Below are 13952 nucleotides of genomic sequence, written 5' to 3' on the forward strand. Positions count from 1 at the left end.
TAGCTCATAAATGAACAAATGTTGTATTTAAAGTTGAGCCCCTTCCTATATCGACCAGCATCATGCATGAAAGATGTCTACCAGTACTAGAATCGAACCATCTTTAATCTCTACTTCTTTGTCTTTCTCTCCTTTCTTCTTCCTTCCAAAATCGCTCTCTGTGCTTACTTCACACACGTGAGTCCCAGCATCGCACCTAAAGGCCATGCAAGACGGTCACGGATCGTAACCACACTCCACATTCATGAATGCATATGTACAATATGATTTCTATGATTTAAAGGGAGAAAAAATAATTGAGACTTTAAATTCCAAATACAATGCTATAACTCAAATGACACTGACTAGCTATGAACTTCTGGAAATCACCCACCTGGGGAAGCATGCGATTCTCCTCCTCCAGCTGCCTTACTCTTGCCTCCAGCTGCCTAACATAGGACAAGGTGGATTCTAAAATTGAAAAGAAAGAACTCACATTACACACACAGGCCTCATTTGGTGCACTGTCAGGATATTTCTGGCTTGATTTATTCAAATCAGGTAGCAACAACTTAGTTTGTTATTTTTAAAACGGGCAAACATTTCTACCAGGAAAAACAGTAAACAGAAAATATTGACACGATATGATAGACATTCTTTGAACAACTAACCACACAGCGAAATGTGTACCACCCCGAGTTCAGAGTGAAAGGCAAGAGTCCAGCCAATTGTGCACCAGGCAGCATCTTGGAAATTTAAGCATCTTAGAAACAGTTTTTCCCTCTTTTCTTCTTGTTTTCATGCAATGAACTGACCCAAACATGAGATTTTCAATGATGCCAACTAAACACACCCCAAAACTACAAAGTCATTTTAAAGCATATATATATATGCATATATATATGCTTTAAAGGGAGCCTGAGATCTTAGATATATACATCTAAGATCTCAGGCTCCCTTCATCTACCCAATAAATATTTCAAGTCTTAAGATCAATATTTGCTCTTCTCACAAACCTACATTTATTTAAGTCTGTAATTCAGTGATGAGTCATGAAAGGGCAAAATCATTAGATTTAGGCTGAAAATTGACTTTGATTTTGGTGTGTGACAGACACCCAAGTCATCCCCAGATCTTTAGGTAAACAAGGAGCAGACTTGAAATGGATTCTTATTTTTTTTCTTCACAGAATCTAGACATGCTTCCTCAGGAGGAGCTCGTACACAGAGAGAGGGGAGTTTCATTTTGGGGAACAAATAACTTTTCTTCATTAAAATGAAAATGTCGAAGTGCCTAACAGTGCAATATAGCTAGGTAAAAAGTATTCATTACCCAAGAACAAACATAATTCAGGTATAGTGAAGGGTGCATGGTACTTGAGCCCCCGCAAAACCTATTTCTAAAGTCAATAGTAAGCTAGCGGATCTTCCTCGGAATTCTTCACAAAAGCAAGTGAAAATGGAAAAGCCAGAGGAAAAGGGCTCATGCATTTTTACAGAGCGATTTGGGTTCCTAGCAATCTGAAGTTCAGATACTGATGCAGTTTCAGACCCTGATCTGAATACGTGACAGAAGCTCTGCTTTTTTATTTTATGCGGAAATGGTTCATTGTGACTTCGTTGGCTGGTTTCGTAACCCTCAAATCTGGATACTGACATTTTACTTTCCTAAAACACAAGAAGCTTGGATCCTTAGTTCTCAATGATGGCATTTAAGTCCCTCGCTGACCAAATGCTAGCAGGCCGGTGTTCACCAAGGCCTTGCAGCAAGTCCCACCACTGACATTCCTATGACTGCCCGTTGACCTTGCACCTACAGGAAGATGTGTCCTTGAGCCGTCCGGATCCAAGAAGAGGGAACCGAGGGGAAGTGGAAACTGGTAGTGTTTTCTACAGAAATGCTCTGAACTTTTTTAGCTCAATGAGATGGTTAGGTTTGCTTTATGGATTGCTCCAAAAGGAGGGAGGGGGTGGGGTGGGAGAGCATACAGTATAAATGAAGAGGAAAATTATTGATTTCACGAGCCTGCTTTATTCTAGCAAAATGAGCCAGTCATTTGCCGAACACTAAGCAGTGAATGAGACTGGCTGGTTTACAGCTTAGCGAGCTGCATTCACTTCGAGCAGAAGCACCGCTTGATAAAGACCCTCCAGCCCCTGCTCCCCAGTGTTCTCCTTACACCACAGACCACTACAATCCTCTTCCTTTGGTCATGCTCCCCACTGGTCTCCACACACAGACAATGCACCACCCCAAGGCTGTGACACTCAAAGCCCCCGACGTCACTCCTCAGGGATTTAAATCATTCTACTGAATGGATTTTTAAAATTTGTCGACCATCTTCAGATCCCTCGTTTCCTTTCTTAAATCTATGCAGTGCATGCACTTGCTATTTTTTACTGAAAATTGACGCCCGCTCCAGAAGCCTTATGGGGTACCAGCTCATGGAGTGGGAGGCAAACCTCTGAGTTGGGCAAACGCTCCCTAAGTCCAGGCCTGATGTTCCGTTGCTGCAGGTCAAGTTCAGGTCTTCCTTTGAGCACGGCCAGACAAACATGAAGGGGGGCAAGCTTGCTGCTAGAAGCCATTGAGTTGTCCTGACTCAGCCCTCCCAGAGAGGGGCGGGGGAGCCCTTGCTGGTCATGTGCCATCCCCATCCCCTGAAAGGCTGCAGATTGGACCAGTGCGATGCAGAGGGCATTCATGGATGCCCATTCAGAAGTAGGTTGCCACACCTTTCTTCCTAGTCTACCGCAGACTGGAAGACCCTCTGGAATGTGTTCTGCATCAGAATACCACAAAAGTCCCCACTGACAGATGGGTGGAGATGGGGAACGTGTTTAAATGGGTTTTTAAAATTATTCTGTTTAGAGCGATGGCCAAGCTAAGAAGAGGCTTATAATTCATTCATTCACTCAACAAGTGTCCACTATGCCACTGCCTGCGCAGGCACTGGTCTAGGGCTGGAAGAAGAGAAGATCGGGTGTGCCAAGTCATCAGTTTCTCAGGACATAATCTCCTTCTGGGATTACACATCCATGTACTACATTCCGGAAGCTCTTAGTCATTGTTCCAGGCCCCTAGCGTCTGTTACATTTACTTCTTAATAATAATTAATGGATAAAAACATATTCTGGGGCATGGGGGAGGGGGCATAAAACAGGCAAGCAAACCTGATCTGAGTGCATAAATAACAGCTCAAGTTTTCATTGTTTTTGTCCCCCAAACAGTGATCACCCCATCATTTAAGGTGGGTGATAGACAAAAGTGTTTCTTGAATCCATAGATTGTAAGATCGGTGTTGGGTCCTGAGTGTCTGAATGGCAGGCCATTGAACAACAACAACACAAAACCAAACCAAACCTCAGACTGGCATGAGAGCACACACTTGATTTGTTCAATCACTGAGATTTCCATCTTAGTGTGTTGCGAGCCTAGCCTACCAGCACATAACCAGTAGTGTAATTTCTTACATATGTAAACTGTTAAAATAAAGATATATGAAACTCCACACATATCTAATATTCCCATCATAACTACATATATACTAATTTATGATTAGGGGGAAATGGTAAAAAGGACTCAGGCCATAAGAATGAAAGGGAGGCCCTGGTGCGGCTAGGGCATTTTTGATCCTCGCCCCGTGCCCCCACCTCCCAACCCATGCTGTTGCTTCCTTGACTTCCTTTCTTGGGGACCGCCATGGGCACTGCAAATTACAATACAAACAGGCCTCCCACTGTAAGAGATAATGCGGAGAACAGTTGAGCACTGGGCTAAGAGAAACAGCTGATGGAAACAGCATTCCTTTTAGTATAAAAGGAAAAAAAAAACCAAAACAAAATGTATTACCATTGGAATTGACCATTACATTTGACACCTATATCGGATGGCTGTTAAGACTGAGATTTTTGGAATGCCATTTGTCTTTCAGAATTAGGAGAATGGGGTTTCTCTGAGTCTCCTTCATGAAAACAGCCAAGAATGATGCTATGAACTACACGGACAGCCAATGAAGAAAACTAATCAGAGAAAGGGGACGCTGAAGAAGAACGTGCCCCAGGATTGGAGGAAGTGTCATCAGCAGGCTGCAGTATGCAGAGGACACGCTTTGCTTGCTGAAAGTTAAGAGACGGTCCAGCACACACTGACGGAGATTAAAGACTGCAGCCTTTGCTATGGTTTACACCGCAAGATTTAAGACAAAAACAAAAACGGTCACCCCTGGAACAATAGATAACATTATGATAAATGGAGAAAACACTGAAGTTGTCAAGGATTTCATTTTGTTTCGATCCACAATCGGCATGCATGGAGGCAACAGTTGAGAAATCACGGGACATACTGCCATGAGAAAGACTCCCGTAAAAGAGCTCTTTGAAGTGTTAAAAATAAAGCATCGTGACTTGGGGACTGAGGAGCACGTGGTCCCAGCCACAGCATCTTCACGTGCCTCCTATATGGATAGGACGACCTGGGAAGAAGGGACGCTGAAGAATCCCGAATAGACCACGGATTGGCAGAAGGATGAGCAAATCTATCTCTGTGGAAAGACAACCAGAATGCTTCTCAGACCATGTCTCACTCACACTGCACCCCTTATTAGGAGCCATGCTGGCACAACGGTTAGCCGTGGGCCTGCGAACTTCAAGGCCAACAATTCGAAACCAGCAGCCACTCCTCAGGAGGAAGATGGGGCCTTCGACTCCTGTAAAGAGTGACATTCATGGAAACTTACAGGAGAAGAGCTACACTGTCCTATGGGTCCACACGAGTCCACATCGACTCGATGGCAGTGAGTTTGGCTAGGCTGTGCCTTTCTTCAAAAGGACCAGTCCCTGGAGAAAGAAACTATATGTGGTAAAGCAGAGAGTCAGCAGATGAGGTGGGTCAACACCAACAGGAGCTCACCCCTAGTCACTGTTGTGAAGATGCTGAAGGACCAGCCAGTGCTCCCTGCTGTTAAAGCAAAAATGGCGATAACTCAGAATGGACTTGGCATCACTTGAGAGGAATGTCTTCAAGAAGCATCTAAGCTTGGGGGTGGGAGGATGAGGGAATCAAAGAGAGAAAATAAAGACGGTACAGTAACAAAGAATTCCGGGCTTAATCGTGTGAAATAGAGTACCAGAAGTGATCAATCTTGGCTGTACTTGTTATATAATAGACCCTGGAACTTCACGGAGCAGCAGAATTTTGACTGGCCAGAGAAACATATATGAGGCTACGGTGTGGACAGAGGCCAAAGCAGACATGATCCTGCTGAAAACATGGGGAAGGAGAAGAATCAAATGACTGAAAGGAAGGGCCTCGCCGGGAGGAAAGGCTTGGGGACATGTCAACAACCACAGGTCTTGAAAAATCAACCTCAAAGCCGTTTTATAAACCTACATCCTGGGAAACCTACAGACATCAGGACATTAGAAAAGCAAGGCGAAACACATCAGAGCATATGGAAATCCAACTTCTAATGATGCTCTTTGGCTGGATCTCAGGCACATTTTCAAAGCAGAAGTCATTTCTCCTCATGTCCCTCACTCTTTGAACCTACATGTGAAATTTCACGGTGCCTCTTGCAATAAAGGGTAAGTAACACGCATAATATTTCAACCAATTCCAGATGTTCCAAATGATACTAGCTTCAGAACTATACTGAACCACTGGGATTCTTCTAACCCAGTCTGTCTTCAAATCTCTCTTCATTTTGAAGAAAATAAGCAAGCCCAAGAGGCAATGAACTTGACATAACTCATGCCTGAGCGTAGCTTACTTGGCACATGCCTTTTCTTCATAAGGCACACCATAACTGTTGTATGCTTAGGAATACTTGGCAGCACTGAAGCTAAGTTCAATACTCTTCAGTTAGTCTATCTGCCACTCAAAAATCGACAGTCATGCATTTGGGGGTGTCATTTGTGGACATGTGCAGGGTGACCAAAAAATCATGTCAACCAGCAGGCACACTTCCAGCTGAGGTCAAGCAAATGATGTTCTACTTTGTTCTTTCACATCTCACACTGTTAATAAGTGTCCTTTTCTTTATTCGGTGCCATATATTTGGCATTTTGGTGATTTTGGTTGGTTATTTCACTGTTTAGACAGTTTTTGGCATAGTGCTGAAGTGCGGATATTCCTAAGAATAGATGGTTGTAGCGTGCCTTGTAAAGACATAGGTGTCTTCAATAAGCTTTGTCTGGCAGGCATGAGTCACAAAGCGGTTGGTCTTTGCTCCATGTTAATGGATCAGCATATCAGAAAAAGGAAGACATACCCCTGGTGGGTAGTGCAAGGCCACTGCAGAGAGGGATCATCTCACATCTATCTTGTGAGATGAAGCTGCAGGGAAGCAGCTGAACGTGTAGGTTCGTGAAATGACAGCTGATGCCAAGAAGTGTAGACAGCATTGCCGTGAGACTGAAAGCCATTGTGCTTGGGGGGGTCATGCCACCCGGGATCAGGAAAACGTGCAATCCTTCCTGGGCAGTGTTTCATTATCCAGAAGCCTTGCAAACAGTGAACTCTGTATTAAAAATACCTACCTAAGAAGATGTCTTTAAGCAGCTTCACACAGCACAACAAGACTACATGGCTAGATTGAGCAGGTGATGTAAACGTGACCAGGCGCTCACAGGAAGCTAATCCTGTATTTTCCCACAGAACTGATTCAGTCTTCCGAGCCACACTGACTTTAAAGACCCTAACTCCGGTGCACCAGGAAAAGTGACTGCATATGCAAAGGCCTGTGCTTCTTTGCTGCGAACCACAGTGAGTGGCCTCTTGGATCTTTCTAAGCACAATGTAATTTCTTACACAGTTACATTTTAAGTTCCTTTTGCTTCCTGAGATTTAGAGCTTCCAGATGGATTTTCACCATTCCATTTCGATATCTTTACATTTTCCTAGGACAATATTCTTGACTGGATGTCACTTGTTTACCTGAAGGGCATCCTATCATCGAAAGTAGCTCCATTTTCTCCTCCACTAGTTGCAAAGTACTCTGATCTTTAAAAATAAATAAATGAATGAAGCAAGCCCTCTTTCCTTCTACTTGTTTCTAATGCAGTGTTGCTCTCCTAGAGAAATAGCCACCCTAGAAATCACCCAGGAGTTGAGGGGATCATTGTACACAAAGGTTTGATGTTGGTGGTGGAGAATGGTCTCAGATCTACCAAGTGTGTGAGTGGCCGGGATTAGATGAAATGTAGTCTGCTTTCCAAAATTTCAGGAAAGAAAATAAAATCTGGTAATGATCCATTCTAACACAAGCTACGGCATTCAGAAGAGTAGACAGAAGGAATATAGCAGTTCTGGGTTTATAGATGTTAGCTTTTCTGTGGGGAGGGGAGGGCGGGGGCGGTGGGTGAGAAGGGAGTCACCTTTAACAAGAAAGAGTTCAAAGGCCCCATGATTCTGATCTGTAACAATGGCTCTAATAAGTTTCAACCTCTAAAGACACTGCTTGGATTAGTTCAAGACAATTCTCACCATCCAGTGGCTTGTGCACAAGCCTAAGGAAATTACTTCAGAACTATGTATTGTTTAAATCATTAGTATTCTGAGAAAAAAAAATTCTTTTTCTTCCTCGGGCAAGCAAAGTGCAGCCCCGTACAGAGCTGACACATTAGCCCCAGAAGCAGAAGTGATTATATTTTCACTGCAACTTGATGGTTTTCTTCGTTGGAATCAGCCCTTTCATATTTGCTTGGATCTTTAGTTCACGCTCCCTTATTGGTAAATACGGGCTTTTAGAAACCGTGAAACCAAACCAAATGCAGAGCTGGCAGGACGGCCTGTCGGCGAGTCCAGAATGATGTCAGCTCCTGCACCGGCCCGCTCTCCAAGAGGCCACTTCTGCCGGCCCGCGTGCCCTTCTCGCTGCCCGCCTGAAAGTGCTCAGAGACCCAAGTTCACTCTTCTCTTCCTGGCAGGGCCTGTTAACTTTTGCTCACTGCTCCAAGCTCTTTTAGCCTCTTATCTGAATCAGACATACTCTCCTCCTTCTACTCGTTATTCTTCCACGCACAGTCGGAAAAGTAGCCTTCTAACCGTTAGCACGGCCAAACCTTACCGTGCACTCCTTCCTACGAGACTGTGCTTCCTGTCATTAAAGGTCTCATGGAAGATGCTCATGGCTCATGGCACAGACTTCTCTCTGTGTGCTCTGTTGGCATGGGCTCTTGAATGCTGAGATTCCCTAATTCTGTAATTCTCAATTCTTCCCCCTCCATCACTCTTTGCGTTTCCCTTCTTCGTAATGAATTTGCCAGGGAACCTTATGTTGCGTGCCCCTTTACTCGGGGTCTATTCGTGTTACTGTGTTCCTACACAGTGAACTCACACATTGCATGGGGATTCCGAACCGTGGAGCTCCTCCTGCACTCATTTCCTGGGTGCACTATGTGCATTAGAAGCATATGCACCTTGTTTACATGGGTCCATTATATGAGAAAATGTGGTTTCACGAGGTCTCTCTGGGTTAGAGGCCCCTCAGCAGCAGCTAAGAGTCACAGGGCAGTATGAGAAAGGCATTGGGAAAGATGTTTCCAGCAAGCACTAAAAAGGGGTGCGTGTGCGTGTGTGTGTGTGAGAGAGAGAGAGAGAGAGAAAGCAGGACAGTGAGTTGGGTGGAAAATAGATACAAACGTGAATAAGTCTTACCCCGAAAACCAAGGAATACAATACAAATACTGTTCACTGGAAATCAGCCTAACACTCTGTAACCAAAATCTCTTTCAGGTTCAAATGTCCCCTGGGAGGAATCTGAACCCTGCCTGTGTAGGACCTGGTCTCCCCAGCTCGGCTTCTGTGTGAAGGGTGTACGCCGGAGAGCGCGCAAGCTCATGCGGAGAGTGACCGCTGGTGAAGGGCTCCGAGCTGTCTGAGAACAGTGGTTCATTAACAAAAACACACACAGACAATGTTTCTTTGTGAAGAGAAAAACCTGTCATTTCAAGGGCAAACAGAACGACGTGTGGTGCTCTTTGTTTGAAGGAAAGGGTGGCTAGAGAGTCTGGATCATTTCCCAAGAAGGGTTTGACAGACAGAAAGAGCATGCGTGCTCTGCTCCTAGTGTTGCTCAAGTGCTGTGTGTGCTCTGAGATCGTCCTGATTCTGTTTCTCATGATTGTCCCTAAAAGACTGGCTAAAGGGACATCTAAATGCAATAACGTACAGATAATTCAAAATCAGGAAAACTTGCAAACTCAGGAAGGACCATGATCGAGGTCTACATGCTAATATTTGCATTGGAAAAGATAACCCCAGCACGTTGACTCTTCCCACGTTAAAGTTATTTTTTTTTTCTTTTTAAACAGGGGGGAATAAGATGTTAAACATATTTGTTGCTGACACGTGTTAAGCTGACCCTTTGGGATCGGTATCCAGTTGTTTCCACTTTTATTTCTATCCTACGGAGCCCGGGGTCTCTGTGTGACATGACCTTGCCTTCCCCTTGAGCGAGCTGCACAGGGACGATGTGTTTCCAGACTGATTGCTGAAGGAGATGGAAGGGAGGCAGGAAGCAAAAGAGGGAAGCAAGGGACCCTAGTCATCTCTTCCCAGCCGCCCTGGCCTTTCCTCCAAGTCGCTGCCTCCCCAAGAGTTGGAAGCGGTGAACTGAAAATGCAGACGGATTTCTGCCTCTAAGACACACAGTAATAAGCCATCTCCAGCGTGGCCTGGCTTAGAATAACCAATGTCAGCCTCCATGGCTTTGACTTTCACTATTCTCCTGGGAAGTGCCAGCCCCACAAAGGGGGTGTAATAAGCAGCAACCGGGGGGCAGCAGAAGCTACTGCAGAGTCTGAAGCACTGTGCAGCATGTGTATTCTGAGCAGTGATTTGGGGCGCAATCGGATCTGACTTTCCACGGTTATATGGCGGTTGTTTTGTTGTGGGTGTCATTTCCCTAAGAAAGTAACTGCCTTTTCCCAGAGCCGAAGGATAAAAGTGGATGTCATTTGAATAAATGTAACAATTTCCTTCAACGTATGGGGCCCCTTTGTCCGTGCACCTCCTCTGTCTAGCCAGTGAATGCCCCCAGAAGGAGATCTACGATAAACACATTCTGAAAGGACAACAAATCTATACAAATGTTTTCTTTCTTCTTAAGATAATTAGTATGTCTTTTGTGTGAGTATATTTGGATGTTTTTGAAAGCCAAAACATAGTGGCTTTTTTTTAGTCATACTTTCTTGCAAAAATAAAATAATTTTATTTCAACTTGTATAGCACAGCATCAATTTGGACTCAAAATTGGAGCTTCATAAAAAAAATGTGTTAGAGTTAGCCTACATGTATTCTCTGCCCTAGCCAGGTAATAATAGTTGGGGGGGACCACCCACAACATGACAAATGAGCACGGTGAGACTGTGTGCCAACTTAGCGTGCCTGTGGGCCGGATCGGGTGGAATCCTACCTCTCCAGCACAACATAGCCGAAGGACATCTCCTTGAGGGGTTGGCCTTTGAAGAAGAGAAGCTGTGGAGACTTGCCCCTGTCCTTCCAGCTGGCTTGGGTCCAAAATCTGGCTTGTGGGCGTGTAGCTCATGTGGCCTGATGACCTTGGGAATGGTCAGTGCCCTGCCATGTTCCTGAAAAACCTGGGTGTCTGCAGCTCTGCACCCACAGGCTGGCGACCTCCCAGTTTCCCACGTCACTCCAGCTGGCACCTGACCCGGGGACATGCAGGGCACCAGGGTGGGCCTCTTCCTTGATATGCATTTCTTTCTTGATACAAGTTCCTTTCTTAGACAAACATGAATGTCACTGGGTTTGTTCCCAGAAAGTCCGCCCTGACACAGAACGCTTCCTTTAGATGAGATCGATTGTGATCGCTGCAGCAGATGAAATTATTTTACATAGAGAAACTTGGAATGACCACATACTTGGGAACATTTTATAGTGTGTTAGCTGTTCTGATATATTTAACAGCAGATAGCTGGTATCTATCCACAGCCAGTTAGCAGATATGCATTGAACACGTACTGTGTGCTAGGCACTCAGTAAGTGCTAGGGATAGGTCACTTTACAAAGAGAAACCAACAACTCATTGCGGTGGGTAAGATGGGTGAACAGAGCCACAGAAGTCTACTCTTCCCTTAGAAAGGATATGGCACATTGCAGGCACTTAACCAGATTGACGCTTTCAACCCATCCTTCTGGCTCTGCAGGGAGATGAACTGGAGAGGAAGGCAGGGGGAGGGAGGGTGATCGTTCCTTTAGGAAGCCACTGTGGGATACTGTGGGGCTGAGAGATGAGCTAGAAAGGGGTGAAAAGAGAAGTGGCTGTTTTAAGACGTCAAGCTGGCAAGAGAAAAAGCCAACAGGCCCAGGTCTGTGGTAGATGTGAGGTGTTAAAAAGAAAGGGATTTGAGATAACCTTACTTTTGTTTGTTTGGTTGTTGAGATAGTTTATTCTGCCAGCCTGGCTGATAAACGCAGGTGGGATTGACTGAGGGGCAGAGAGATGGATGGCTTGGTGAGCCTTGCCTTTCTTGTCTCTCGCTCTGTGATCATTGTGATCAGTGGTCCAGTGTGCGGCTGCCTTGCTTGTTCCATGCCTCAATTTAAAGGCTACACTGCCTGTGGGACGCCTAGCCTGTGGACTGTGTCGCTGTGAGTCGAGGTCCCTTTAAGACTTCTCTGGAGCTGGGGACTGGCGGTTGGTGACCTGCCTTGCATTTGGTGACCTGCCTTGTGATTGGCTGCTGTGCTGACATAGCCTAGCTCTCTCTACAAATAGAGGAAGATCTGGCATCAGACAGAGACTTGAAGGACTGCTAGTCTCTCAACTTTCTCTCACGGACGTGAGTTGCACTAAGCCATTTATAGTGCTTTCTAATTTAACTGTTTATTTCTTGTATATTTCTTTGTATATGATTTAACAGTTCATTTCTCGTTATATATCTAATTATCTTTATAAATAAATATATTATCGGGAATTTGGTTTTATCTCTCTAGAGAACCCTGTCTAACACAGTTGTGCATGAGCAATTAGTGTGGTGTTGACAATCCTGAGGCGGCTTGGAAAGGGACGAGACCTGAGAGCGGAAATGGAGCCTCGTATCCCGGTCAGGCAGAATGTGTCTACTGGCCCATGCGGGCAGTGCGGAGCTCCGGGAAGAGGCCCTGGGTTTGGGTCGGTCGTCGGTCGTGGAGGACTGATATCTGGCGCTGTCAGACTGGGTGGGATTGCTGAAGGACAGAGCAGGGCTGGAGAAGAAGGGGAGTACAGAAGCCAGGGGGAAGAGAGAAAGCGACAGATACCCATCCCCAAGCACCGTGTCCTCAGCTCCTGTCTCCTCGAGTGTCGCCAAAAGCTGAGCAGTGCCCAGTCTCCTTTCCAGACAGGGGCACAGACGTGCTGTGTCTAGGTCCACCAGGACTCCCATCCTTCCTCCCTTCCACCTCAGCTCCACTCCTAAGTCCACTGGAAGCGGCTCCTGCACTTCCTCTCAGCCTGGCTCCTTCACTGGGACCCCTGGCTGTCCAGCAGTCACTGCGGAAGGCAGCAAGTAGAGCCGAGTGGTGGAGAGTGTGGCTCCGTGGTCAGACATCCCATTTAAAGACAGCTCTACCCCAGCCAGCCTGCACAAGACTGCAGCCAGTCACTCAGCGTCCTTCGGGCTCAGTCTCCTCGTCTGTGAAAGGAGGGTAAGGATGGAGTCTTCCTGACTGGGTTGTCGTGAGAATCGCGTGAAGCAATCATGTTAATGAGTACGGCAAAGACGCACAGAGGCAGAAACAGTTGCTGTCATGTCAACTGAGCCTCAACAGTCAATAACTGCCCCAAGCCAAACTCCCTGCCATGCAGTCCCAGTCCCGGTGACTCTGCAGGACATGGCAGAACCTCCCCGGTGGGCTTCCAAGACTAACTCTAACACGAAGAGAAAGCCCTGTCTTTCTCTTGAGGGACAGCTGGTGGTTTTGACCTGAAGACGTGGAGGTTGGAGCCCAACGTGTAACCGCTACCCCCAGGCCTCCTTACTCAGAATCGCTGCCAGCAAATGCCTCAGTTCCACTCCTCATCCCCAACACGACACTCCTCGTCCCCAACACGACACTCCTCGTCCCCAACACGACACTCCTCATCCCCAACAGGATAAGGCCTGCGCATTTTACTGCACTCGCTCTCTGTGACGCTTCCATTTTAAAGAACTGGAGTAGACCGATTGTCCTGAAGTGGACAGGTGTGCTGTGTGGGTTCTTTCGTCGTATAATTAATATGATATAGGTCTACCTATGCTAAGAGAGTAAATGCTAGGAGATCATTGGTCACCACTTATTTTGTCTTTCAATGTAGCAAACCATGGTGGCTTCACGTTAAAAGCAAACCTTCCACGCGTTGAGAGATGCGTCTAAGGAACAGCGTGTCTTCACAGAGAAGGGAAGGTGGCGGGCGCTCTCGGGCGTCCTCAGGGAGCAAGTGGCAAGGCATCTCCAGAGCAGGAAAGAGTGCACTGCTCCGGCAGCACTGAGCTAGCATGTGAGGGTTCAGCTTTAATGCCAGCTCAGCGAAGCCCTAAATCCACTAATCCACTGGGATTTAGGGCTCAATTGCCAAATGGAAATAATGAATTATAGAATCTCCAAGATCCATAATTTTGGGGTTATAATTACCATGGATTTTCTAATCATCCTCATTAATGGTATAACTGTGAAGTAGCTACAATAGCCATTCTGAACATCTATATGCATCATGTGCCTCTTCGTTAACGTATTAACTTTCCTATCCTTTAATTTCTTCATGAAACAAACACTGACAAGCCACCATGCGAGAGGCCATGGGGATGCAGAGAACATTTAATTTCACGTTGCAGAGTTCTGAGGAGAGAATACGGCACACACAGGCGGTATTTAAGAGTTGAACGTAATTATGAGAGTTGAACGTAACTACAGAGGCTGCTGTTTACATTAAAAATACTATTCTGCAAAACCAGCTCCTGACAGGCTTCTCTCCCAAAGCGTGGAAG

At 45.8% G+C, this 13952-nt stretch overlaps 1 protein-coding gene across 1 annotated transcript in view; it reads right to left on the reverse strand.

Moving 5' to 3' along the window:
• Positions 1-13952, reverse strand: part of CCDC85A (coiled-coil domain containing 85A) — a 227739-nt gene that overhangs the window by 49114 nt on the left and 164673 nt on the right. The window contains exon 3 of the mRNA XM_045294184.1: positions 374-450. Within this exon, the coding sequence (XP_045150119.1) occupies positions 374-450 (77 nt within the window). The remainder of the gene's footprint in view (positions 1-373; positions 451-13952) is intronic.

This window comes from Echinops telfairi, unplaced genomic scaffold, assembly GCF_000313985.2.
Source record: "Echinops telfairi isolate 266 unplaced genomic scaffold, ASM31398v2 ScPeMD7_2573;HRSCAF=3158, whole genome shotgun sequence".
NCBI lineage: Eukaryota > Metazoa > Chordata > Mammalia > Afrosoricida > Tenrecidae > Echinops > Echinops telfairi.